The sequence below is a fragment of the Silurus meridionalis genome, chromosome 19, assembly GCF_014805685.1.
Source record: "Silurus meridionalis isolate SWU-2019-XX chromosome 19, ASM1480568v1, whole genome shotgun sequence".
NCBI lineage: Eukaryota > Metazoa > Chordata > Actinopteri > Siluriformes > Siluridae > Silurus > Silurus meridionalis.
In genome coordinates this window covers 14,098,715-14,122,608 of record NC_060902.1, presented here as the reverse complement: position 1 = coordinate 14,122,608, position 23,894 = coordinate 14,098,715, and the positions used below count along the sequence as shown (strand labels likewise).

Genomic DNA, 23,894 nt, shown 5'->3' with positions numbered 1-23,894 from the left:
AAGACTTTTATGATGGCGCCATCTTGTGGTTAAATCGCCATCGAATTAGGAAGAATTTAGAAACTGATATTTAAATAAGGCTGGTTCAAATTGCTATATCAATATGTTCACTACAAGCCAAAAGTTTAAATAAACCTTTTTATTCTGTGATTTTCTCATAAGATGTCTCTTTTGCTTGTTGTTTTTCCGAAGTAATGGTTTCTTTGCCGCAATTCGACCATGAAGGACTGACTCACGCGGTCTCCTCTGGACAATGGATGTTGAAATGTCTGCCACTTATAATCCGAGAAGCATTTATGTAAATTGGCGGTTTCTGAAACTGATAATTCTAATAAACTTATCCTCTGCAGCAGAGGTAGCTCTTGGTCTTCATTTTCTGGGACAGTCCTCATAAAAGCCTGTTTCATCATAGCATTTTGAAGACTGCACTCGGGGGATACATTTAAAGTTTTTGGGATTTTCTTGAGAACTGTGAAACAAAAAGCATTCCAGGTGACTAATCTGATGAAAAAAATATCACGCTGTCATCACAGCTAAACGGACAATCTAAAATATAAAACATATTGCGGGTTTTTAACATGATTTCATTTGGTACCTAATTCCATACCTTTTCTTTCATAGTTGGATGTCTTCAGTATAAATGTAAAATCAGAATTAGATTGTTAGGATAGGATTATTGGCCAAGTGTGTTGACACACACACACACACACACACACACACACACACACACACACACACAAGGAATTTGGTTCCAGCTGTTGGTGACTCTCAGAAGTACAGACATAAATAACAACACTATACATTTAGTTTGGAATTAATAAGACAAACAGACAATACAAGACAAAACAGTCTATACGAGACAATACGGACAATACGTGTATTAAATACGACAATACACAGAGTATATGACAGTTTAGTAATGTACATAATGTGCAAGTTCATGGTAGTGCAATTATCAGTATTGTGCATCACGTAAGACAGTTTACTTTAGAACTTGTGTACAATATACAGCAGCAATAGTGTGTGACATATGGGGATGATGTGATGAATTTTAATAATGCAGTACTTATAGATATGAAACAGGCCAATGTTAAAAAATAACAAAACATAAAGAAGAAACACTGAAGGAGAAGGTTGTGTCCAGACGTTTGACTGATTTCAATCTCAACTTGATAACATGATGCAAAACTAATAGTTCAAACGTGCTTTTCATCTGAGTATTGAATATAAATTCATATTTAGTGCCCTGGGTGGCCCTGAATTGGGATTGGAGACTCAGTATTGGAGTCTCAGTATTGGAGTCTCAATATTGAAGTCTCAGTATTGGAGTCTCAGTATTGGAGTCTCAATATTGAAGTCTCAGTATTGGAGTCTCAGTATTGGAATCTCAATATTGGAATCTCATTATTGGAGTCTCAGTATTGGAATCTCAGTATTGGAGTCTCATTATTGGAGTCTCAGTATTGGAGTCTCATTATTGGAGTCTCAGTATTGGAGTCTCAATATTGAAGTCTCAGTATTGGAGTCTCAGTATTGGAGTCTCAGTATTGGAGTCTCATTATTGGAGTCTCAGTATTGGAGTCTCAGTATTGGAGTCTCAATATTGGAGTCTCAATATTGAAATCTCAGTATAGGAGTCTCAGTATTGGAGTCTCAGGATTGGAGTATCAGTTTTGGAGTCTCATTATTGGAGTCTCAGTATTGGAGTCTCAGGATTGGAGTCTCAGTATTGGAAGACGGGGCTGCACTGAGTCGCATTGCGCACGCGCGAAGTCGTGACCGCGCACTTGGGTGAGACATTTGAAAGCGGGTGAAGTTTGTGCAGCGCTCCGGCCGCCGCTAATCACAGCACTTACTCCTCCAGCGCAACGGTACGCAAACACCCGGCTTTCATTTCACTCTATGGCTCCTTTTTTTAATTAAAATTTCCGTAAATAGTCCCGGGACTCGGTTTATTTAACATTTGCTACTCATTGCAGAAAGTGAGAAACCATGCTACACGTTAGCGGAGGGTTTGAAAGCTAACGGTAGCTTCTCGGCTAGCTCACTTACTGTGCTAACTAGCATTGCTTCGGTTTTCGTTTATTTTTATATCCTTATTGTTTTATTATTAAACTAAATCCAAGGGAAAGTCTAATTATATCTCTATGTACAGTGTAAGCGTGGTTTGTAAGGCTTTCTCGTTATGCAAGCTACGTGGGAATGTTAGTTCGGTTAGCTTAGCCATTATCATGGCTGCTTTGAGAATGATTTAGCAGAAGAGATTAAAGTAACATTGTTTGGAGTCACATGTATATAAGCAATTAGCTTCCAGAGCTTTCAGTGATACTTGTTAGTCTGGTTGTGCTGCTATGTTAGAAGAGAACGAGGCATCGTGGTGAGGCAGAGACACTCCTCCAACCACCCAGGAGGTGAAGGCCTTGTTCAGGCACTGCTGCATTCAATCATATTAAACATGGGAAAACAGTTTTTGTATAGTTTTGATCTTGATGAGAACCATGGACACGTGTCAGTCTTAGAGTTTATTATCTGGATTAATGTGGAAATGTGTCTAAAATATTTCCATGCTGAACACAGTGGACAACAAGACAAGGCTCCTGGATGCCATGAGCAAGACTCCTAGAACAATTAGAAGATGCCATGCATGAAAGTTAAGACTGTAGAAGAGCTTTGATGTATGATGAGATGAGGACCTTCAGGGTGCTGAGCACGAGTTAGACTCTGATCAGTCATAGCTGGAGACGTGGAGGAGAAAGGGAACGATGTGAGAATTAGATTTCTGTAGAGGTTATAGATATGAAGCGCATCTTATGTCAACACTATTTCCATATCGACATCTCCTTCTGTATGAATTCAATGATAAAAATGATTCATCACATTTTTTCTTTCTAACTTTTCCAGCTATCATGGAGCTAAACGATTCCAACCTGCAAACCTTGACCGAGTACTTGCGGAAAACATTAAACCCTGATCCGCTTGTCAGGCGTCCAGGTAGTATTTCCTGCTGTGATAAAAAGCGTATTGCTGTTGTTTATAACTGCCCTTGCTTTATGGAAAATTATTTTTCCTACAGCGGAGAAGTTTTTAGAGTCGGTGGAGGGGAATCAGAACTACCCCATCCTGTTACTGACGACGCTAGAGAAGTCCCAGGACGACGTGATCAGAGTTTGTGCAGCAGTCACCTTTAAGAACTACATCAAGAGAAACTGGCGTATAGTGAGTCTGAGAGAATTCAAGATAACTGCAGGCTGTGAGGGTTTCATTTAAAGCATTAAATTATGTTTGGCCTGGTTTTCTTTTTCTTTCAAGGTTGAAGATGAACCAAACAAAATTTCAGATCCTGACCGGACAGCTATTAAGGCCAACATTGTAAATTTGATGCTGACCAGTCCAGAGCAAATCCAGAAACAGGTACAAGCTGTTCTACACATCAGATCCAGACAATGAGCCATGTCACTTTAATTCAGTACTTGAATCAATAACCTAATCTCAGTTGTTAAGATGATTGATCCAAAAATAAAAATTATGAGAGAGAAATACCAACTGAGAATATGCCTCCAACCTGATGAGTTAAATATGTATTATGAATTTGCATTCACATTTGCTTTCTGGTTCAGGTCTAGATTTTCACTATTTGTAATTCCTGTGTATCAACTTCACTTATTTATTATATAAAACAACCCCTATAATGCTGTTATAAACTAAGACAGGAGACATGCCTTTGCATATGAATTGCATTTATGTGAAAAGGGGGGAAAATTATATATCTGGCTGATGTTTAAAAACATTCGACTCTGTTGCTTTTGCTTTTCCTCAGCTGAGCGACGCTATAAGCATCATTGGGCGTGAAGATTTCCCTCAGAAGTGGCCTGATCTCCTGACCGAGATGGTAACACGCTTCCAGAGCGGAGATTTCCACATTATCAATGGCGTGCTCCGCACCGCTCACTCGCTTTTTAAACGGTGTGTCAGGAAGTTCATGGTTTCTTTTACTTTATATGTGTAATGTTTATTCAAATTCAGTTGTATTTATTTAGCGCTTTTTTCTTTTTCTTTTTTTTTTTTTTTTTTAAATGGACATTGTAAAGCTGCTTTGGGACACAGATGTAGCTTATAAAATGAAGCATTTCATGTATTTGCCTATAAATTATCAGTTTATTCCTATAATGGCCAAGCCAGTGGTGACATTGGCAAAGCAAAAACTTCTGATAGTTTGAGGAAGAATTCTTGAGGGGAACCAGTCTATCTGGGTCCACTCATGGACGTTGTCTCAGCAGCTTTACAGAGATAAAACGGTTATAAAAAAAAATTATTAATTTTTTTTTTTTTTATATTGTAAATTTCCCCCTAGTGAGCAGGCCAGTTGTGACTGTCAAGGAGTTGTGCTATTGAGTCTACTTTTTTCGGCTGCTTCCATTAGGGGTCGCCACAGCGGATCATCCGTCTCCATACCCTCCCCTGTCCTCTATATCTGCCTCTTTCAACCCAACCCAATTACCTGCATGTCTTCCCTCACCACATCCATAAACCTCCTCCTTGGTCTTCCTCTTTTCCTCCTACCTGGTGGCTCCATCCTCAGCATTCTCCTACTGATGTACCCCATGTCCTTCCTCTGCACATGTTTAAACCATCTCAATCTCGCCTCCCTCACCTTGTCTCCAAAACGTCCTACATGCGCTGTCCCTCTAATAAACTCATTTCTAATCCTGTCCATCGTCGTCACTCCCAACAAAAACCTCAACATCTTCAGCTCTGATATCTCCTGCTCCACCTCCTGTCTTTTACTCAATGCCTCTGTCTCTAAACCATACATCATCACAGGTCTCACCACAGTCCTATAAACTTTCCCTTTCACTCTTACAGATACTCTTCTATCACAAATCACTCCTGCTATCACTCTTCTCCATCCACTCCACCCTGCCTGCACTCTTTTCTTCATTTGGGCTATTCAGTGAACTGTTCATTTTAAACCCTTTCTTTAAGGGCTCTATTATTGTTGCTTCATTTTAGAAACTCTGCTAATGGCAGATAATGACCTCTGTTAAATGTCTTTCTTGGTCAGGTATCGGCATGAGTTCAAGTCTAATGAACTGTGGCAAGAGATCAAATTGGTGTTGGACACTTTTGCCCAGCCTCTTACCGAGCTCTTTAAGGTAGATACTCAGTGTTTGTTTATTTTTTCTCAGCTTGAGCTGTTCTGTTATAGAAAAAAAACGCTAATTTTTCGTCCACGCACAGGCTACGATTGAACTGTGTCAAACTCATGCTACAGACGTCAACGCCCTGAAGGTCCTCTTCTCCTCTCTGACACTGATATCAAAGCTTTTCTACAGTCTTAACTTCCAGGTATGGCATCTTCTCATTATGATAAAATAATTTTTTCTTACATTGAATTTCTAATAGCTTTGTTTACATGTTGTCTTGCTGTATGTTTTGTCCAGGATCTTCCAGAGTTTTTTGAAGACAACATGGAGACCTGGATGACAAATTTTCATAATTTGTTAACCTTGGACAATAAGCTCTTACAGACTGATGTGAGTCCATATTTCTAATCTAGTTCAGAATAGTGACATTGATTTCCTTTTTACTGATTAATAGTATTTTTGTAAGGTTCATTTATAGTACAGTGGGTTTGTGAAGCAACAACACTGCAAAATTAGCATCACATTAAAAACAAGTTCTCATCCATACAGCCAGTGGTCATAATGTTAAAAAATGCTGAAAGTGTGTGATTTTTTTCATTATTTTGTTGCTCACACCTGTAAGGTAACCCTATAAGGTAACTGTAACCAAGTTAAAATAACACTGACTTGTGGTGCTGATCTGTCGAAGTTTTCTGTGCCAATGAGTTTACTGTAGTTTGATCATATTTCAGGATGAGGAAGAAGCTGGACTCTTGGAGCTGCTGAAATCCCAGATCTGCGATAATGCAGCTCTTTATGCTCAGAAGTATGATGAAGAGTTTCAGCCGTACCTGCCTCGCTTCGTCACAGCAATCTGGAACTTGCTGGTTACCACAGGACAAGAGGTCAAATATGATTTGGTGAGTTTTAGCTAAATATTGCTCTAGATTGCTTTTATTTTTTTCTAGACTGCGCTGGGGAGTTTAAGTGATTTATTTTCCGGCAGCCCTGGATGTCAAACATTATCATAGGGTTTGTTGTTGTCTCTCACAGCTAGTGAGCAATGCCATCCAGTTCCTGGCATCGGTGTGCGAGAGGCCACACTACAAGCATCTGTTTGAAGATCAGACCACACTCACCAGCATCTGTGAAAAGGTCATCGTCCCCAACATGGAATTCAGAAGTATGTTCTGGGTTTATATATTTATTTATTATTATTTTCTTTTATGAAACCTATGGAAATGTTGGTGTATTTGTAATCACTGCTTTTAATGATTTGTGATCAGGTGCAGATGAAGAAGCATTTGAAGACAATTCAGAAGAGTATATTATAAGAGACCTTGAAGGCTCGGGTATGAATTTTACTAGTCCCTAATTGTTTATATGGTTAGAAATTTTTTACATAAATATTTTTTTTACTTATTAATTTCAGTTAGTGTATGTTTTGCTTTTGAACATGGAAAAAAAAAGAATAATTAGAAATAAGGCTGCAACTTTTTCTTTCTTCAGACATTGACACACGGCGGCGAGCTGCCTGTGACCTGGTGCGAGGACTCTGTAAATTCTTTGAGGGCCCCGTGACGGCCATTTTCTCCGGTTATGTAAACTCCATGCTGAGTGAATATGCTAAGAACCCAGCAGTGAACTGGAAGCACAAAGACGCCGCTATTTACTTGGTGACATCGCTAGCCTCCAAAGCCCAGACACAGAAGGTATGAGGTATTGAGCAGTAGTCACTGCATTCTTCAGAAAAGGCAGAAAAAAGGAAGGGGGGGAACAAAAAAACATCCCCAGTTTGGCTGATTAAGTTTTGTTTCTGAGCAGCATGGGATCACGCAAGCCAACGAGTTGGTGAACTTGACAGAGTTCTTTGTGAACCACATCCTACCTGACCTGAGGTCTCCCAATGGTAAAATGGATTTACGTATTGATCCTGATTAATATATGCACTGCTGAAGATTTAACACATGGTTGTCTTGTTCAATTTGCAGTGAACGAGTTTCCTGTCTTAAAATCAGACGCCATCAAATACGTCATGACCTTTAGAAGTCAGGTAAACACTTTGACGTTTATTATGGCTTGTTATTGTCATTTGGAATGGAAAATTGTGCAAATCTCCTATCGTCAAGTAAAATGTCATGTTATTGAGTGTGTTTGATGAATGACAGAGAAAAAGAAGTTTGCATAAATCTTTTAAAAATAGAAGACACGAAACGTAAGATGGACTGTACGTTAAAGAATGTCAGCACTCCTATTTAGCAGTGAAAGTTGTTAGAGCAGTCTTATGTAAAAGGACGAATCTTCATTTGATTTGGACTCCTCAGCTTCCCAAGGAGCAGCTGTTGGAGACCATCCCCCTGCTGGTTACTCACCTGCGGGCCGAGAGCACGGTGCAGCACACCTATGCAGCTCATGCTTTAGAGCGCCTCTTCACCATGAGGGGAGCCAACAACTCCACACTGTGAGTGCAGCAACATTCCTGCTTCATGTTGTAAGAAAAAATTAAGGACAATGATGATCATAATGAAGTTTCATCAAAATAAAAAAAACACGGAACAAATTCTGCCCAGACGTTTTATACAGTTCTTCCCTTTGAAGTGTAAATAGGATATAGCCTTTAAATTAAGTGTAAGTTAAGTGTAGGAAATAAGTAAAGGAACACATGGCTGGGTGATAAAACTATCAAGCCAGAGGTCAGCAGGTGGTGGTCACCTGTATTGTTTTAAAAGATAATCATGGACTCCTTTTGCTTAGAGAGAGTTCTTGAAATGAAATTAAAGCTGTTTTGTGGATGAGCTCATTTTGATATGGAGTGGGTTGGATTTTCACTGAGGCAGTCTGTAGATTCTTACAATGTAGATCACCAGTTTCAATTTGTTGTGGATGCCTTGTTATACTTATAGGTTACAGAACTGATGCTATATAGAGTAAATTATAAATTTGTGTTAATCTTTTGTGTCAGTGGCTATTACATACTTTTTTTTGTAGAAATATATAAAAATTGTTCCATGCCACAGATGTGTTTGATGTAAGAGATCGGATAAACTCATTCACTGGTCATGTCTGTGTTTTTCTTCACTTCAACACTTCAGCTTCTCAGTTGCTGAGATCGCAAATTTCTCAGAACAGCTCCTCACCAACTTGTTTAATGCTTTAGCAATCCTTGGCTCATCAGAGAATGAATACATCATGAAAGGTACCTCCTATTCAAATACCACAAAACTGTTTTCTATATTTGATGTGAACTCTACCAGAAATGTTTTAATCTTATTTTTTTAGAATGCAAATTGATTTGATGTGTTTTACAGCCATCATGCGAAGTTTCTCGCTTCTCCAGGAAGCTATAGTGCCCTATATCCCTACACTGATTGGCCAACTCACTCAGAAACTCCTTCTGGTCAGCAAGGTAGGAAAATCGCACACCTGCGTTTATAGAATACAGAAACTTCTCTACAACAAGTAATTAAAAGGTTGTGCAGTGTCCAGTCTGATAGCCCCTGTCTCCAGTCATGGCAGTGAGCACACAGACAGGACACAGACTAACAGCCATCCAGTTAAGGGGACATTTCCGCGAGAAGGAATTGGTCCTAAAGGCAGGATGGCACATTAATTTGGAATGTTTCAGTATTTGCTAGAAAGGGAAATGGTGTCTCTATTTCCAGTGTTGTGGTTTTCTGTATGTGGTTTTCTTAATGTGAAATAAAGCAGTAATAATGTCTTTAGTTTGGTGTTTTCAAATACTCTGAGGGACACAAATATCTGATTAAAAGTTAAGTGACTATGATTAGTAAAAGATTTCAGTCTTCAGTATCACTTGTAATTTAATGAACGTGTTAGTCGAGTGTATAATATTGTTTTTATTTTAGCAGACATTTGAAGAGTGAGCTTGATGTTTATTCTTTTTGCAGAATCCCAGCAAACCCCATTTCAATCACTATCTGTTTGAGTCACTGTGCTTGTCCATTCGGATCACCTGTAAGGCAAACCCTGCGACTGTGAACAGCTTTGAGGAGGCTCTCTTCCCGGTGTTCACAGAGATCCTTCAGAACGATGTGCAGGGTGAGTAGACTTCACTTTCATCAACCAGCATTTATACCTTGATATTAATCTTTATTTTCTCACCATCACCAAGTGACCCTAACATTCAGTGTACTAATGGGATTTTGATCAAAAGTGGTGGCTGAAACTCTGTTTAATAAAGCTATAAAAAAATATATATTATTAATTTTTTATCTGGAGCAGAGCCTTGAGTGGTTGGTAAATTTAAAGCTACCGCTACCTTTTAGTTATTTTTGAGAACTTTCTTCATCTGTCTCTCTTTTGCCCCCTCTAGAGTTTGTCCCATACGTGTTCCAGGTGATGTCCTTACTGCTAGAGATCCACACTAGTGACATCCCTTCCTCCTATATGGCTCTGTTTCCTCACCTGCTGCAGCCTGTTCTGTGGGAGCGCACAGGTAACATCCCACCTCTGGTACGCCTCCTGCAAGCTTACCTGGAGAAAGGAGGAGGCTCCATCGCCAGCTCAGCCGCAGATAAGATTGTGAGCACGTGATTGCACGCTATTCGTTTTTTTTATACATGTATGTATATAGTTTCCAAATGTGTGTGGAATGAAGTCGAACAAACGTTACATTTTCATTCCTGGATATCTTTAAAAATAAAAAAATAAAAATTTAATTGCTGCTTGAATGCATTCGAAACTGAACTTGTTAAAGCAGAACTTCTCAGTGCGCACGTTTAGGTTTACTTGTACGATGATTGAAATTATTTTAACATTGTCATTTTGCCATGTTGTGTAAATTGAAATGTAATTGTTTTAACAAATTGTTGGCAACAAATGAACTACATTATAATTAATTCTCCTTTATATCGTAATCTTCTGCACGCCTTGCTTCTCCAGCCTGGTCTTCTTGGCGTGTTCCAGAAGCTCATTGCCTCCAAGGCAAATGACCACCAAGGTTTTTACCTGCTTAACAGCATTGTTGAGCACATGCCCCCGTGAGTAATCAAAGAATTGGTCACAATTTATTAATTAATTTGTAACTCATTGGTCCTAATCTTGTTTTCTTGTATCTCCAGAGAATCAATTAGTCAGTACAGGAAGCAGATTTTCATCCTACTCTTCCAGAGATTGCAAAGCTCCAAGACCACCAAGTTCATCAAGAGTAAGTGGAGAGAATTGTCTTCGTTCTTCAAGCAAATGAGATTGACATGACACGAGAATCACGGAGTCTAAGAAGCTGAATAAATCTGACCCCACTGTCTTGCTTTCTCCACAGGTTTCCTTGTCTTCATTAACCTCTACTGTGTAAAATATGGAGCGATCGCACTGCAGGAGATATTTGATAGCATCCAGCCAAAGTAAGTAATAACGTCTGCTAAAATGAAACTAAATATAATTTAGGTGTCGCTTTCCTGTGACATATTAAATTCGTGGCCCAGCTGTGGAGTTCAGACTGTTCATTGATGGGTTCAGGTTGAACAGTACTGATGTTCTTACACTGTTGATTGAGTAGTCATGTGTTAAGAGTGCCAGTTTACTCTGCTCAGACCCCCAAAAATGTTTTCTTATCTAAACTGTCAATGTTTTTACATAAATATATTCAACTTTGTTCCCTGCCACTTTAAGCTAGAGACAGGCACATTATCTCTTTAAAAGCTCATTCTATACCTAATAGCTTTTATTTTTGCTGTCTGTTTTATTGACAGGATGTTCGGTATGGTTTTGGAGAAGATTGTGATCCCGGAAGTGCAAAAAGTATCAGGGCAGGTGGAGAAGAAGATCTGCGCTGTAGGCATCACTAAAATCCTCACCGAGTGCCCAGCCATGATGGACACGGACTACACCAAACTCTGGTAAGATCACAGCTGTTTACCTGAAAGTTTATATCAATGTGTATATTGTGCAAATACGCAGATCTAATCCTTCTGTACAAAATCTGCCAAATCATGATTCTAGAAAAAATCGTGTGAAAGTGAATATGTAGATCATATCAGTAATATAAAATGAAGTACATTAGATTTCACACTCATCGGTTTCTGACGTTTCAGAAGTGAACTTAGTTTTACAGGAGCGTGTTCTGCTCTTCCTCTGTGAACGCTTTCACGTCTTGCCGTAGGCCTCTTGTGCTCCAGGCTCTGATCGGGTTGTTCGAGCTGCCGGAGGACGACAGCATCCCTGACGATGAGCACTTCATCGACATCGAGGACACGCCGGGTTACCAGACAGCATTTTCCCAGCTGGCCTTCGCTGGCAAGAAGGAGCACGATCCTATTGGAGATGCTGTGAACAACCCTAAACTCCTGCTGGCCCAGTCTTTACACAAACTCTCTACAGCCTGCCCTGGGAGGGTGAGGGTGCAATACACACCACAACATGCAGCATAATATTATTATTATTATTATTATTATTATTAGAAGTGTAGCAGGCCGTCTACACATTTCAGTCTGATGCACATTAAAATGGTCTCAAACTGATATTGATAATGAGAATCCATTATTCATGCCTCCTACGTTTCTCATGATCACGTCAGAATCAGATTTCTTCCATTTGCATCCTTTTTTTTTTCCATTTTTCTAACGTCTTAATAATGTGTCTAAACATCACAGCTAATTCCATGTGACCGATGTAAAACTGTGTGTTTTGAATATTGATGTGACTTTGTATGGATTTTGCCAACTAAATGAGAAATGGGAGGACAATCTTGAACAGACACCAGAATATTTTTTGCAAAAGTTACGTGTTTTGTGTGTGTGTTTTTTTTTTTTTTTTTTTTTATGGTTTAGAATTACAGTAGTTTTGCAATTGATTTGTTTCAATAATGTGAAATGTATCTGGGGGAAATGGTGGTTTTACAGTCATCAGCTAAACTTTTTAAATAAACACATTTTTGTCTTTCTTCGGGCAGGTTCCCTCCATGCTGAGTACAAGTCTGAACGCTGATGCTTTGCAGTTTCTGCAGGGTTACCTCCAAGCAGCTGCAGTCCAGCTGGTCTAAGATGGAAGCAATCTTCCCTTTGTCTCTGGAGTGAATGTGTGCGCACATGTGTGTTCAAACCGACGTACCTACCCATCTACCATCTGATGACCAGTCTGCTCAGCATCATGCTCCCTCCAGCATCAAAGCAGAAAACGTAGTTTCCCGAGTGATGAAGAACTGCTGCTTTGTCTGGTTACAGATTTACAATTTTGCATTTTCATCTGAATGCAACAGTCCACCGACATCAGAAAATCAGATTCTCCAAAACATCTTTCACAGTCATTCAGAGTGGAAACAACTAAATTGGGATGACATTTCATATCTATAATATTCAATGGGAATATTTTTTTCCATTTAGATCCCGGAGTGTGTTTTTTTTACTGTATAAATAATAAGGGCTGTTGTGGCACTAAATAATGTCAATGTTGCATGTCAGTGTTGTCTTGGTCCTGTCTTAGTTTTAAGGCTTTAATTGTTAATAAAGAAATGCACTTGTATAATTGTCATGACTCTTCTGGTTCTGTCCCTGTTCTACACTACAGTTGAATTCTGAAACCTGATTGGTTAGAAGGTGTGCATTATTGCCATGTAATTTCTAGCACACGGTACCATGAGCAATAAATACATAACTCTGCTTGCATTTTTATGCATTATATCTGTATAATTGCGGTTTGTGCTGCAGTGCCCAGGACAGGATTTGAACCCTGGTTGAACAGTTAGACATTGTAGTGTTGTCCCTCCTTAATCTAACAAACCCACCTGGAACTAATACACTAATCTCCAGCCATCTGCGAGTGGCTGTTTTAGAGCAGTGAAAACACTTGGAACCTGTTAGATGGTTGTGTATTACAGGATGAAGGTGATTAGTCTGTGCTTGTGATATGCAGTGACTGCTGAGGGCTCAGTCGTGCCAAAACCACACACTGGTGCTAAATGTTAGTGTTGAGTGCTCCTGCTTTCTGTCAATGTATCAGTGTGTTTGAATATCAGTCACACTCACAGGCTTACTGTGTATCAGAGTTTTATAGAATCAGTATCGGCATATAACTATTTTAAATTGTGCATTTTGGATTAAATTGCACCCCCTCTCCCTGCATTAATAACCACACTGAAGTCCACTATGGCTGCATCTGGGAGGGTTTGCTGTCACTGGCTGAACATACTGTCCTGCTGAAGTAGTCAGGTACAATGAATACAAATCTCCATCCATAAATCCATATATATATATATATATATATATATATATATATATATATATATATATATATATATATATATAGTGTGTGTGTGTGTGTGTGTGTGTGTGTACATCTTAATAAATTAGAATGTGATCAAAAGTGAAAAAAAAAAAAGTGAAACTTGTTTATTATATAGATTTATCACACACAGACTGCTTTATTGATTTATTTTAAGTGTTTATTGCTTTTAATTTTGATGATTATGGCTTACAGCTAATGAAAACCCAAAATTAAAAATAAAATATTAAGACCAAAAAATAAAAGATTTTTAGCACAAAAATTTTGAACTATAGAAAAGTATGAACATGTACAGAACTCAATAATCAGTCAGGGCTCCTTTGCATGAAATACTGCAGCAATGCATGGAGGTGATCATTCTGTACCACTGCTGAGCTGTTGGTGTCTCATATCTTCCTCTTTAAAACCATAGATTCTCCATGGAGTTTAGGCCAGGCCAATCAAGCACATGGATACCATGGTCCTTAAACCAGGTATTAGTACTTTTGTCAGTGTGGGCAGGTGCCAAGTCCTGCTGGAAATTGAAATCAGCATCTCCATAAAGCTGGTCAGCAGAGGGAAGCATAAAGCGCTTGTAATCTCATAGAGAAATTGTAGGGTTGCAGTTGCTTACAGTAAAATAGAGATTAAAGTAACATTATGTGTCAGAAGCAAAACAGATGTCAGAAAAGTCAGACTGCAGTAATGTTATTGCACAATAATTATTGCATACAATTGCCCAAGATATTAGCATTATAAAAGTGAGGCATGAAAATCTATAATTATGAATAGGAATAGTTATCTATATGTATGGTGTAATGGCTAAAAAAAAACCCTCAGGCACAGCATTTGTCTTTTTGCAAACAATTTTCTTTTACTATCAGGTGGACGATTATACATTTACATGAACATCAGCTTTAAGTTTAATAGAACTTTAATGTAATAATTATTATATTTTTAAATTGAATATTTTATTTTCAATTTTTTTTTTTTTTTTAGACAATATTAGTGATTCAACATTAATTATCAGACCCCCTGCACTACCACCGCGGACCTGCTAGGGGTCGCAAACGCCCGGTTTTAGACAAACGTTATATAACAGCGCTGCTTCACAGACAGGAATCTCATGCAGTAAGAACAAGTGGAATTAATAAAACAAGAAACACAATGAACACAATCCAACAAGTCTCCTTTTACTGCACCCAAAACTGTGCTACATGCATCATCTCTATAAACAGTATCAATATTAACCTCATAAAGAACCCCGTGGGATTTTTGTGCATTTTTTCCCATGCATTATGGTTTTCCTGAGATTTGAGATAGTTAAAAAAATAATAAATGTTAAATGAACAAGTATGACAACTGTTTTGTCTGACCTTTTCTCAAGAACTCCAGCTTTTCTTGTAAAGATCATCTTGAAAATGTCCTTGTAAGTGTAAAAATTATGTGTTATATACTGGATGTTAAAAGATGCATTGTTTAATACACCATTACAGATTAAGCTTTTACCATACATTAGATTTTAGGAACTAAATTAAAATAAAAACGAATAATAATAATATCTGGATAGATAAAAATGAAATAAAAGTGATTTATGCACCGTCATAAGAATCTAAAATTTGTATTTCAGTTACCTGTGCATCCTGTTCTAATCTGTTAACTATCAGACAAACCGCAGCATAAATATCTGAAGCGTGTATATCATATTTATTTCCATATAAATCCGGAATTATTTGATGTGCAATATACAGATGTAAATGTGATGTAGAAATGGTTGAACCAAAACTCAGTGTATGGTCAGTGTAGTTAGTCAGACATGATAAACAGAAAATCTTGTTGACTTGTTGATTGCAGGACTTTTATGCTGGTTTTGTCTCTGGAAGTTAGTATTTATAGGAAATATACAATTCATAATGTGATAAAAAAATAATAATAATAATTAAGGGAACACATAAATCACACATTGGATCTTGATAAGCGGAATATTCGAGTTGAAAATCTTTACTTATCTACATTTTTGTAATTCGTTGAAAACAGAATAATGTGACAGTGGCTATTGGAAACCAAAATCATCAACCCACTGAGTCCTGGATACAAAATCGCAAGAATTTCATCACAGCAACTCATAATGTACGTCAGTAATGTGTGTGGCGCCGTCTTGCCTGTATGCACTCTTGACAACATCTGGGCATGCTCCTGATGGGATGGCGGAAGGCGGAAGGATATCCTCCCAAACTTGGAGGATGCTTGGCAGCTTTAAACACTCAAATACATAAAATCCCAGAGATTATCATTTGGAATCAGGTCTGAGGAACATAAGTCAGTGAATGGCATTAATGCTTTCATGATCCAGAAACTGCCTACACCCTCTAGCCACAGGGACTGGAAACTGTCATGCCCCAGGAGGAGCCTACTGCACCAGCATAAGGTCTCACAATGACTCTGAGGATTTCAGCCAAGTACCTAACAGCACTAAGGGTACCATTAGCTATAATGTGGACAGTGCGTTCCACCAACAATATTCCTCCATAGACTATCACTTACCCACAGCTGCTGCAGGCAGCATAATGCTTCCCATGGCATCTCCAGACTCTTCCAGTTGGAACTTGCTCTCATCCATGTGGATAACAGAGCGATAATGGTGGACCTGCCAATTCTGCTGCTCTCAAATATTAGTCGAGTTGCATGTTACTGGGCTGTGAGTTACACTAGAGGATGTCAGGCTCTCATGCCACTCTCATAGAGTCTTCTTCTGACACCAGTAGCCTACTGGAGGTCATTTTGCTGGGTCTGGTAGTACTTCTCCTCTTTAAAAAAGAAACTGCTTAATTGTTTTCCTCCTTAGTCCCTGTCCAACTCTCCTCATGTGACCGGCTATCTCTGGTATCTCCTCCATACTCTTGATAATGTGCATGGAAGACACTCTAAACCTCCTCGAGATGGCACGCATGGATGTGACTGCATGGAGAAGCTGGACTACCTCTGCCAACTGATTGAGATGCAGGTACTGTGTGGTGTTATAGGTAGTCACAAAGACCCTAATAAAACACAAAACTAGAGACAACCATTCCCTGTTTGTTGGTTATCTCACTGTTGCCTCTCTATTGCACCTCCTATCACTTTTATTTGCACTAAAGCAGGTAAAACTGATTCACAATCGCTAATGCTTCCAAACTGGACACATTAATATCCCGGAAATTTGACTTTGTGTTATGTTGTGATGATTGTGTTCCCTTTAATTCTTTGAGCAGTGCATATTCACACCTCAGTTACTATACAAATCAAAAAGACAATGATCTTCTCTGCTTTTTTTAAACTCACGAAACAGGCTGATGTATTTGCAGAAGTATATAATCCTCTGACAGAAGCAAATTTGTCCTTTCCCATTCATTTTGTTTAGAATTTCCTCCGAGTGAATTAAATTTTGGTAAATCATCTGCAAATGTTGGCACCTCACGTCTCAAAACATCAAAATGTTGCTTTAAAAAATCCCATGACATAAAACTAATTTGGCAAAGTCAATCTTTTCCATAAAATATTCATGATTCTGGCATTGCAGTTGGCACAGAGGCAAAGCAAGCTCAGGATCCTGCAGGTGAATTACAGGCGAGCAGGAGATTCAGTGTTGCACTGCAACGAAGAAGCTTCTGCGTTAGGTGTCTCCAGACCAGCAGAGGTCTCTATGATGTGGAGGCCTCAACTGATACCTGCAGAGCTGAACTGCAGCATCTGTGATCCACATGGATCTCTGAAGGAGAACAATTCAAGATAAAAAAAAGGTTTCAGGTAGGAAGATTGATCTTTGTTCAGTGTTGATTCTGATAAATGTTTAGACAAAAATATACCAGAATATTCTTCCATCGTAACCTTGTGGTATCTCATCCTGACACAGAGAACTTGACAAATTTCTCATATTTCAGAAACAGATAGGTAATTATAGAAACTGCAACTGTGTTAGAGTGATTGTCTACTGATTTTTAATTTCCATGGTTACATTTCGTGTTGTACAGCATTTTGACAACTTGGAAATGAAAAGTCTGAACTTGGTTTTATGTGAATTTTGAAGTCTGAAGTCGGATTTTAAGCTCCAAAGCATGGGATTTATTAGTAACAGGTTAACAGTAATGATCATGAGTTTATAGTCATGTCATTGTACAACATGACCACCTCCTCCACTTAGGAGTTGGAGATGGGTGAAGGGGAGAAGGGCTGTAAATGTAAGCAGTGAGACTGACTCTAAATCTGAAAGATGCAGAATGCTGAAAAATGTCTTTCTCAAACACACACTTAATGAATACATTTTACCTGTATGAATGTTTTACCTGTAATGCTCATTACACAGCAAACAGGGAGCAACATATCTTAATTGTTTTTCATGCACATCCTGTATGTAGTCCTCTATGTAATCACTTCATTTATAGAATAAACATTGAAGCTTCTAATCTAATTTCTGTATTAGATAGTGTCAGCTTCAACATTGTACTAGACTGTAAATGTAATCCTTTTTTTTTGTAAAGAACATCTTGTACTCGGGATCATTAATAACTACCCAGGTTCCAGCCTATACATTTTATAACAAACTCTTTTTTTATTATAGGTATGTGACAGAATATAAATTAACTGTGTGCATCATTTATAAATTTTCCTTATTAAATGATTGCGTCTTTGTGCCTGTGATTTGAGTTTCTGTTTCTAATGAAATAAGTAAGTTTTCTCTCGTAAATGTGTTTGTGCAAAATGCCTGGACACAAGATCTCAGTTGAGTACAAGGAACTAAGAACCAAATTTGTGAGCATGATAAGAGGTTGGATGACTTGGTCCAGGTGCAGGTTGAGATGTATGTGTGTGTGTGTGTGTGTATATGTATGTATGTATGTGTATATATACTGTATGTATGTATGTTTACTGTATGTATGTATGTGTGTGTGTCCTTTCTGGTTATTCATTTTTATTAATAAAGGTATGAGTTACTCCACATTTCAGGAATTTTTTTTCCCTCTTATGTTGCAGGTGGATGCTTTTATTTATCAGTGACAGCATGGAAATAAAATCGTCCATCACCACCAACTAACCTGGTGACTGTTTCCCAAATTCACTGTCAAGTTTCCACATGTTGGGTGACCTCTACTAGTGATCATTGTTCTGTGATGTCTTGGAGAGTTTTTCTGTTTGGTTGGTATGTTCTACAGATGTGTGAATGAAAGTTGGACAGGACCTTCTAGACAACTAGCTGGTAATTGAACTAAAGCCAGTCAGATTTGGACTTTAATGAATTACGCAGATTTCTACTGAGCACTAAATGTTTTGTATGTGTAGGTGTTTTTACCAAAAATCGTGTATATTTGGGGGTGATTTTGTTTGAGAATTTGTGGCTGTCCATGTTTGGCTGTTAGTGTAATGAGTGGATTTTATGATGCCTAATGTGCTGGAGAAGCAAGAAAGCACAAGAGGACAGAGATTAAAAGATTAATGATCGTTTAAAATTTTTTTTACAATACTGTATGACAGAACAGTCTGAAACAATGATAAACATGTTTAAAGGGTATTAAATATTAAATTATTTTATTTTATTATTATTTTTTTTAAACATCGAGATCAAATTTTAAAAGACAAGCCCCCAAAAAAACTATTCTTTTGTGCAGGTGTTGGTGGTGCACTGGTAACAGCCTTGCTTCCCATCCAGAAGGTTGAAGGTTCAAAACTTGCACTGGCTGGCAGTGAAGGAAAGAGAGTTTGTCTGTGAATTATGATCTGTGGAGATAGGTGTGCCAATTTTATTTTTTTGCACTGTAGGTTTTTTAAAAAAAAAAAGTATATAAAAAAAAAAAAAGTATTTTTACATGTTTTTGTTTTCCCCAATCACCTCTCCCTTTAGTGCACGCCCTCGCACTGACTGCCCCATCTTGAGCACGCCCTCACTGTCACACTGACTGCCCCGTTCAGTGCACGCCCTCACTGTCGCACTGACCGCCCCGTTCAGCGCACGCCCTCACCGGCGCACTGACCGCCCCGTTCAGCGCACGCCCTCACCGGCATACTGACCGCCCCGTTCAGCGCACGCCCTCACCGGTATACTGACCACCCCATTGAGTGTATGCCCTGGCCAATCCATATAGTGCACACCCTCTCACTCTGGCTGTTGCAATGACCGCCCCAACCAATGCACTTTCTTTCTCTGTTTGGAATGCCCGCCCCATATTTTTGCAACGCTCCACACGTTGAGTCAGATTTGATCTGACAACCTCAGTCACCGGAGGTAAGGGACAACCAAGTGAGCCACCAATCTCACACTGCTTCAATAGCTTTTTTTTTACCAGCATTAATCAGGTTATTAGAAGTCAAGAGATTAAAAGCAGGTTTGAACCCAGAATGTACACTACTGAAGCGCATTACTCTAACCAATATGCTATTGCAGACTTACAGGTTGTTGCTGTCAACCAAAAACTAGAACAAACATTGTAGTAGAAATTATTTTACCTAAAAGGACTCTCTTTTTGGATTACTAGTAGGAACCTGTCAAATGGTGGGTTTGAACCGACGACATACAGCACTAAAGAGCGCTAGTCTAACCACTACACTATGGCAGAGCTTCTGTGCTGTCGACATGTCGAACTATTGTTCTGTCATCCAAATAATAGACTGACCATAAGTGAGCACCTTTCAAAAATAAGATGCTGTAAGTAAAACACTAACTAGACTAGAGATTTGAACCTGCAATCTTCGCATTTAAAAAATGTTACACTAACCACTACACTATTTTAAAACAATGCAACGTTTGCCATGTTGGACTTTTGTCATGTCTCAAACAAACTCTAGCACAAAAGTTGCATGGACAAATGATTTAAAGAAACTAAATAAAGGAAGTTTTGAACCTGTAACATACAGTATTAAAGATCATAACTCTTACCACTCTGCTATAGAAGAACTGTTTTCTAGTTGGCATGTTGAACATCTATATTAATTTATTTGAGTACATCAAATAAAAAATAGATTTAACATTCAACAAGAAGCTGATTCGAGCCAGCAACATACAGCATGTCAGAGTAATACTCTAACCACTACACTATTTAAAGACAGGAGCTGAGTTTGCATGTTGGACTTTTGTTAAGTCTCATCCACTATCTAACACAACTGCATCAATGTTTTCCATTTCTTGGGGGTCATTTTAGGAAACTAAATATAACAAGAGTTGAATCTACAAACTATGACATTACAGCTCATCACTCTAACAATTACGCTAAAGAAGAACTGTTGGGAAACTGGCATGTTGGACTTTTGATATCTAGCATAAAAGTCACACGAAAGCTTTTATTTCCCGGTTATTTAGGAAACTAAATAAAAGAGAGTCCATGGCATGTTGGATATTTGTTTGGTCTCAACCAAAACGCCAAATAGTACATATATATTTATCTGTGTATTATGTTCATAGTACATACACATCTGTAAATTACTCCTATATTACCTTTTTATTTAATTTATTCAACTCATGTAAACACTGTATATCCTGCACTTGCTGCTATTGCACTCTGGTTAGACCTAAACTGAATTGTGTTGCCTTGTACTTGTACATGTGTAATGACAATAAAGTTAATTCTAGTCTAATCTAATCTAATCTAAAAAAGAAACTAATCCCATGCAGAAAAAAATAATTAAAAATTCAAGAAACTAAACAGAAGCTGATTTGAACCTACAGCACACACCATGTGGGAGCAATACTCTAACCACTAAGCCATGAAAAGATAGAACATGAGTTGGCATGTTGGACTTTTGTTATGTCTCAACCAATCGCTACAATAAAAATTGCATTAAAGCTTTTTTTTTTCAGGGATTTTGGGAAACTTAATAAAACATGGTTTGAACCTACAACTAGACTCTGACAGAGTATCACGCTAACCACTGTGCACGTAGCAGGGGTTTGGGTAATGGCATGTTGGATATTTATCATGTCTTAACCAATACCCTGATTTGAACCTGCAGCATACATGTGGGAGCATTACTCTAATCACTACACTAAAGAGTGGCTTAAATTTCATGTTGGACTTTTGTTGTGTCGCAACCAATATCGAAACCAAAAATTGCATGAATACTTTCTTTTTTTTTGTTGTTGTTGTTGATTGTTTTAGAAAACTAAATGAAACTGGATTTGAATCTGCAAACTATATCGCTACAACCCGATACTCTAACCACTACGCCACGGACCAACTGAGTAACCAATTGGGGCATGTTGTACATTTGGTAATCTGAAATCAATATCTAGAGTGAAAGTTAGACAAAAGCTTTCTTTTTGGGTTATTTTAGGAAACTAAATAAAACAGGACTTGAACATACAACCTGCATCATTCAGAAGTTTTACTTTAAACACCACACTATGGAACATTTGTGTTGGTGTGGGCATGTTGGACATTTATGTCTCAATTAATAATTAGATCAACCACAAGAAAAAAACTCAAATAATATCTGTATAAATCAATCAAGATAACCAACAGAAGCTGATTTGAAGTTTCACCATAGACCATGTGTGAGCATTACTCTTAACACTACACAGTATGTGAGTTGGCATGTTGGACAAGACTATCTCAAGACTAAAAGATTTTTCCCTGTTATTTTAGGAAAGTATTTAAAACAGGGTTTGAACCTACAACCTACCACACTAGTGAGCATTAATCCAACCACTATGCTACAGAACAGCTGGCCTGAGACTGGCATGTTGGACATTTGTTGTCTTATCCAATTAACTAGACGAAACATACCTGATCACATTCAAAGAGTTTTTATATTAACCATTCAAGAAATTGAGAAGAAGCTGATTTGAATCTGCAAAGAGATAGCATTACTCTAATCACTATGCTGATTAAGTGAGTGAATAAAATTACTGCCAAAATACTACGGACCAATTGTGGTGCTGTTGGCATGCTGTTTTATTAACATTTGGTATGACACAAACAATAACTAGCCCAACACACCTGATCGTGTTTAAATTAAAAATGATCACGTGATCAATTTAAAAACATGATCAAGACTCAAACTTACTTAACACAGACTTGAAGAGAGCATCACACTAACCACTACACCGTATGAGAATAGGCAAAGTGGCGGACTGTTGGACTTTTGTCCTGTGTCATTCACTATCTGGCCCCAAAGAATTTATTTATAGGAAAGTAAGTAAAGAAAGGTTTGAACCTGCAAACCACTTCATTACAAAGCATTACCCTAGCTACTACACTATTTAAGTGTAAGAAGTTTGGCATGCTTGACTTTGGTCCTGTCTCAACCAAGAACTAAAACAAAAGTTGCATTTACGCTTTCTTTTTGAGGGTTATTAGTAGGAAAGTAAATAAAAGGAGGTTTGATCCTACAGCACACCCCACCACAAACATTAACTCTAACCACTATGCTATGGAGGAACAACAATGGTGCTTGGCATGTTGGACTTTCATGTTTCAAGTGGTTGGTAGGAACCTGGCTAAAAGCAGATTTAAAACTACAACAAAACCATATATAAGTATTACACTTACCACTGTACTACTCAGGAACCCAGCATGCAACGGCATGTCAAACATCTGTCCTGTGTCATCCAAGGACTGGCCCATAAGTTGTGCTCAAAACCTTTTTTTCCCCTTAGCATTTGTAAGATATTTTTTTAATAATTTGTTATTTGTAGTAAAGTGAGGAAAAGGGGATTTGAACCTGTAACATACACAAGAAGAGAGCATAACTCTAACCACTACACTAAAGCAGGCTTATAAGTAAAATTGCACATTGGAGTTTAACCAATATCAAGACAAACTACACCTGATTACAGTTAAATAAAAAATATCTTTAACATTCAAGAAGCTGATTTGAACTTACAACATACACCATGCGAGGGGACGCACTCATACCACTACACTATTTTGGATCAGGAATGGTGTTGGCATGTTGGACTTTTGTTCAAGTGTTGTACTTATTTGTAGAAAAGTGAATTAAAAAGAGAAAAGAAAAACAACCTACAACACCCACAGAGCATTACTCTAACTTTTATAGCTATGGAATGATAACAACCTTGCTGACAAATTGGGCATTTGTTATATCTGGCAATATTCTCAGGACAGATTGAGCTGCAGGCATGTTAGACTTTTGTTATGACTCAAACAATAACTAGCCAAACATACTTGATTACATTTAATTAAAATAAAAACTGTTCAATTGATCAAATGTACACAAAATATATTTTTTAAGATTTTAAGATCTTTGTTATGTAAATACTATAGCCAAATAACAATTCCTAGATGGTAAAGTCTTTCTTGAGTTTCCCATAAACCCCTGGGACCATGCAAATGAGGGCATGTTCGATTAGACCATTCACTACTTTAACAAAATCTATCTTGCAAAAGAAATATATTAGAGATGAGAAATCCTTCTGAATCACTGTGAACGAATTCGAGTCTCACGAGTCCTTTGAGTGACTTGAGTCAGTAGGGATTCTGCCTGCTTTTGCCATGGAATACCACTAGAGGGCACTCACCGAATCCCCAGAATTCAACGAATCTCTGGAATCATGAATCTCACTCACAA

At 38.1% G+C, this 23,894-nt stretch overlaps 1 protein-coding gene, 1 long non-coding RNA gene and 1 other non-coding gene across 3 annotated transcripts; all 3 read left to right on the top strand.

Moving 5' to 3' along the window:
* The first annotated feature begins 1,717 nt into the window (after positions 1 to 1,717).
* cse1l (CSE1 chromosome segregation 1-like (yeast)) lies at positions 1,718 to 12,605 on the top strand. The gene is made up of 25 exons (XM_046875589.1): positions 1,718 to 1,871; positions 2,902 to 2,991; positions 3,074 to 3,216; positions 3,310 to 3,411; positions 3,818 to 3,963; positions 5,063 to 5,153; positions 5,239 to 5,346; positions 5,442 to 5,534; positions 5,876 to 6,043; positions 6,177 to 6,306; positions 6,410 to 6,475; positions 6,633 to 6,835; positions 6,948 to 7,032; positions 7,115 to 7,176; positions 7,448 to 7,584; positions 8,216 to 8,319; positions 8,432 to 8,529; positions 9,032 to 9,182; positions 9,457 to 9,665; positions 10,026 to 10,123; positions 10,205 to 10,290; positions 10,405 to 10,486; positions 10,835 to 10,981; positions 11,245 to 11,476; positions 12,034 to 12,605. Exons 2-25 carry the CDS (start codon positions 2,907 to 2,909, stop codon positions 12,121 to 12,123), a joined length of 2,916 nt encoding a protein of 971 aa, XP_046731545.1. The 5' UTR covers positions 1,718 to 1,871; positions 2,902 to 2,906; the 3' UTR covers positions 12,124 to 12,605.
* On the top strand, positions 8,602 to 8,731 carry LOC124402651. The gene has a single exon (XR_006928764.1). It is a non-coding gene; the product is annotated as a small Cajal body-specific RNA 11 (non-coding RNA).
* A 3,443-nt stretch (positions 12,606 to 16,048) lies between the features above and the next one.
* On the top strand, positions 16,049 to 18,927 carry LOC124402373. The gene is made up of 3 exons (XR_006928704.1): positions 16,049 to 16,344; positions 16,900 to 17,126; positions 18,351 to 18,927. It is a non-coding gene; the product is annotated as an uncharacterized LOC124402373 (long non-coding RNA).
* The last annotated feature ends 4,967 nt before the right edge of the window (positions 18,928 to 23,894 follow it).

Excerpts from the sequence above, each read along its gene's own strand:
- cse1l (XM_046875589.1), top strand. The coding sequence starts at position 2,907 with ATGGAGCTAAACGATTCCAACCTGCAAACCTTGACCGAGTACTTGCGG. Across the intron at positions 7,177-7,447 it reads TCATGACCTTTAGAAGTCAG|CTTCCCAAGGAGCAGCTGTT; the intron begins GTAAACACTTTG and ends TGGACTCCTCAG. Across the intron at positions 10,487-10,834 it reads TTTGATAGCATCCAGCCAAA|GATGTTCGGTATGGTTTTGG; the intron begins GTAAGTAATAAC and ends TTTTATTGACAG.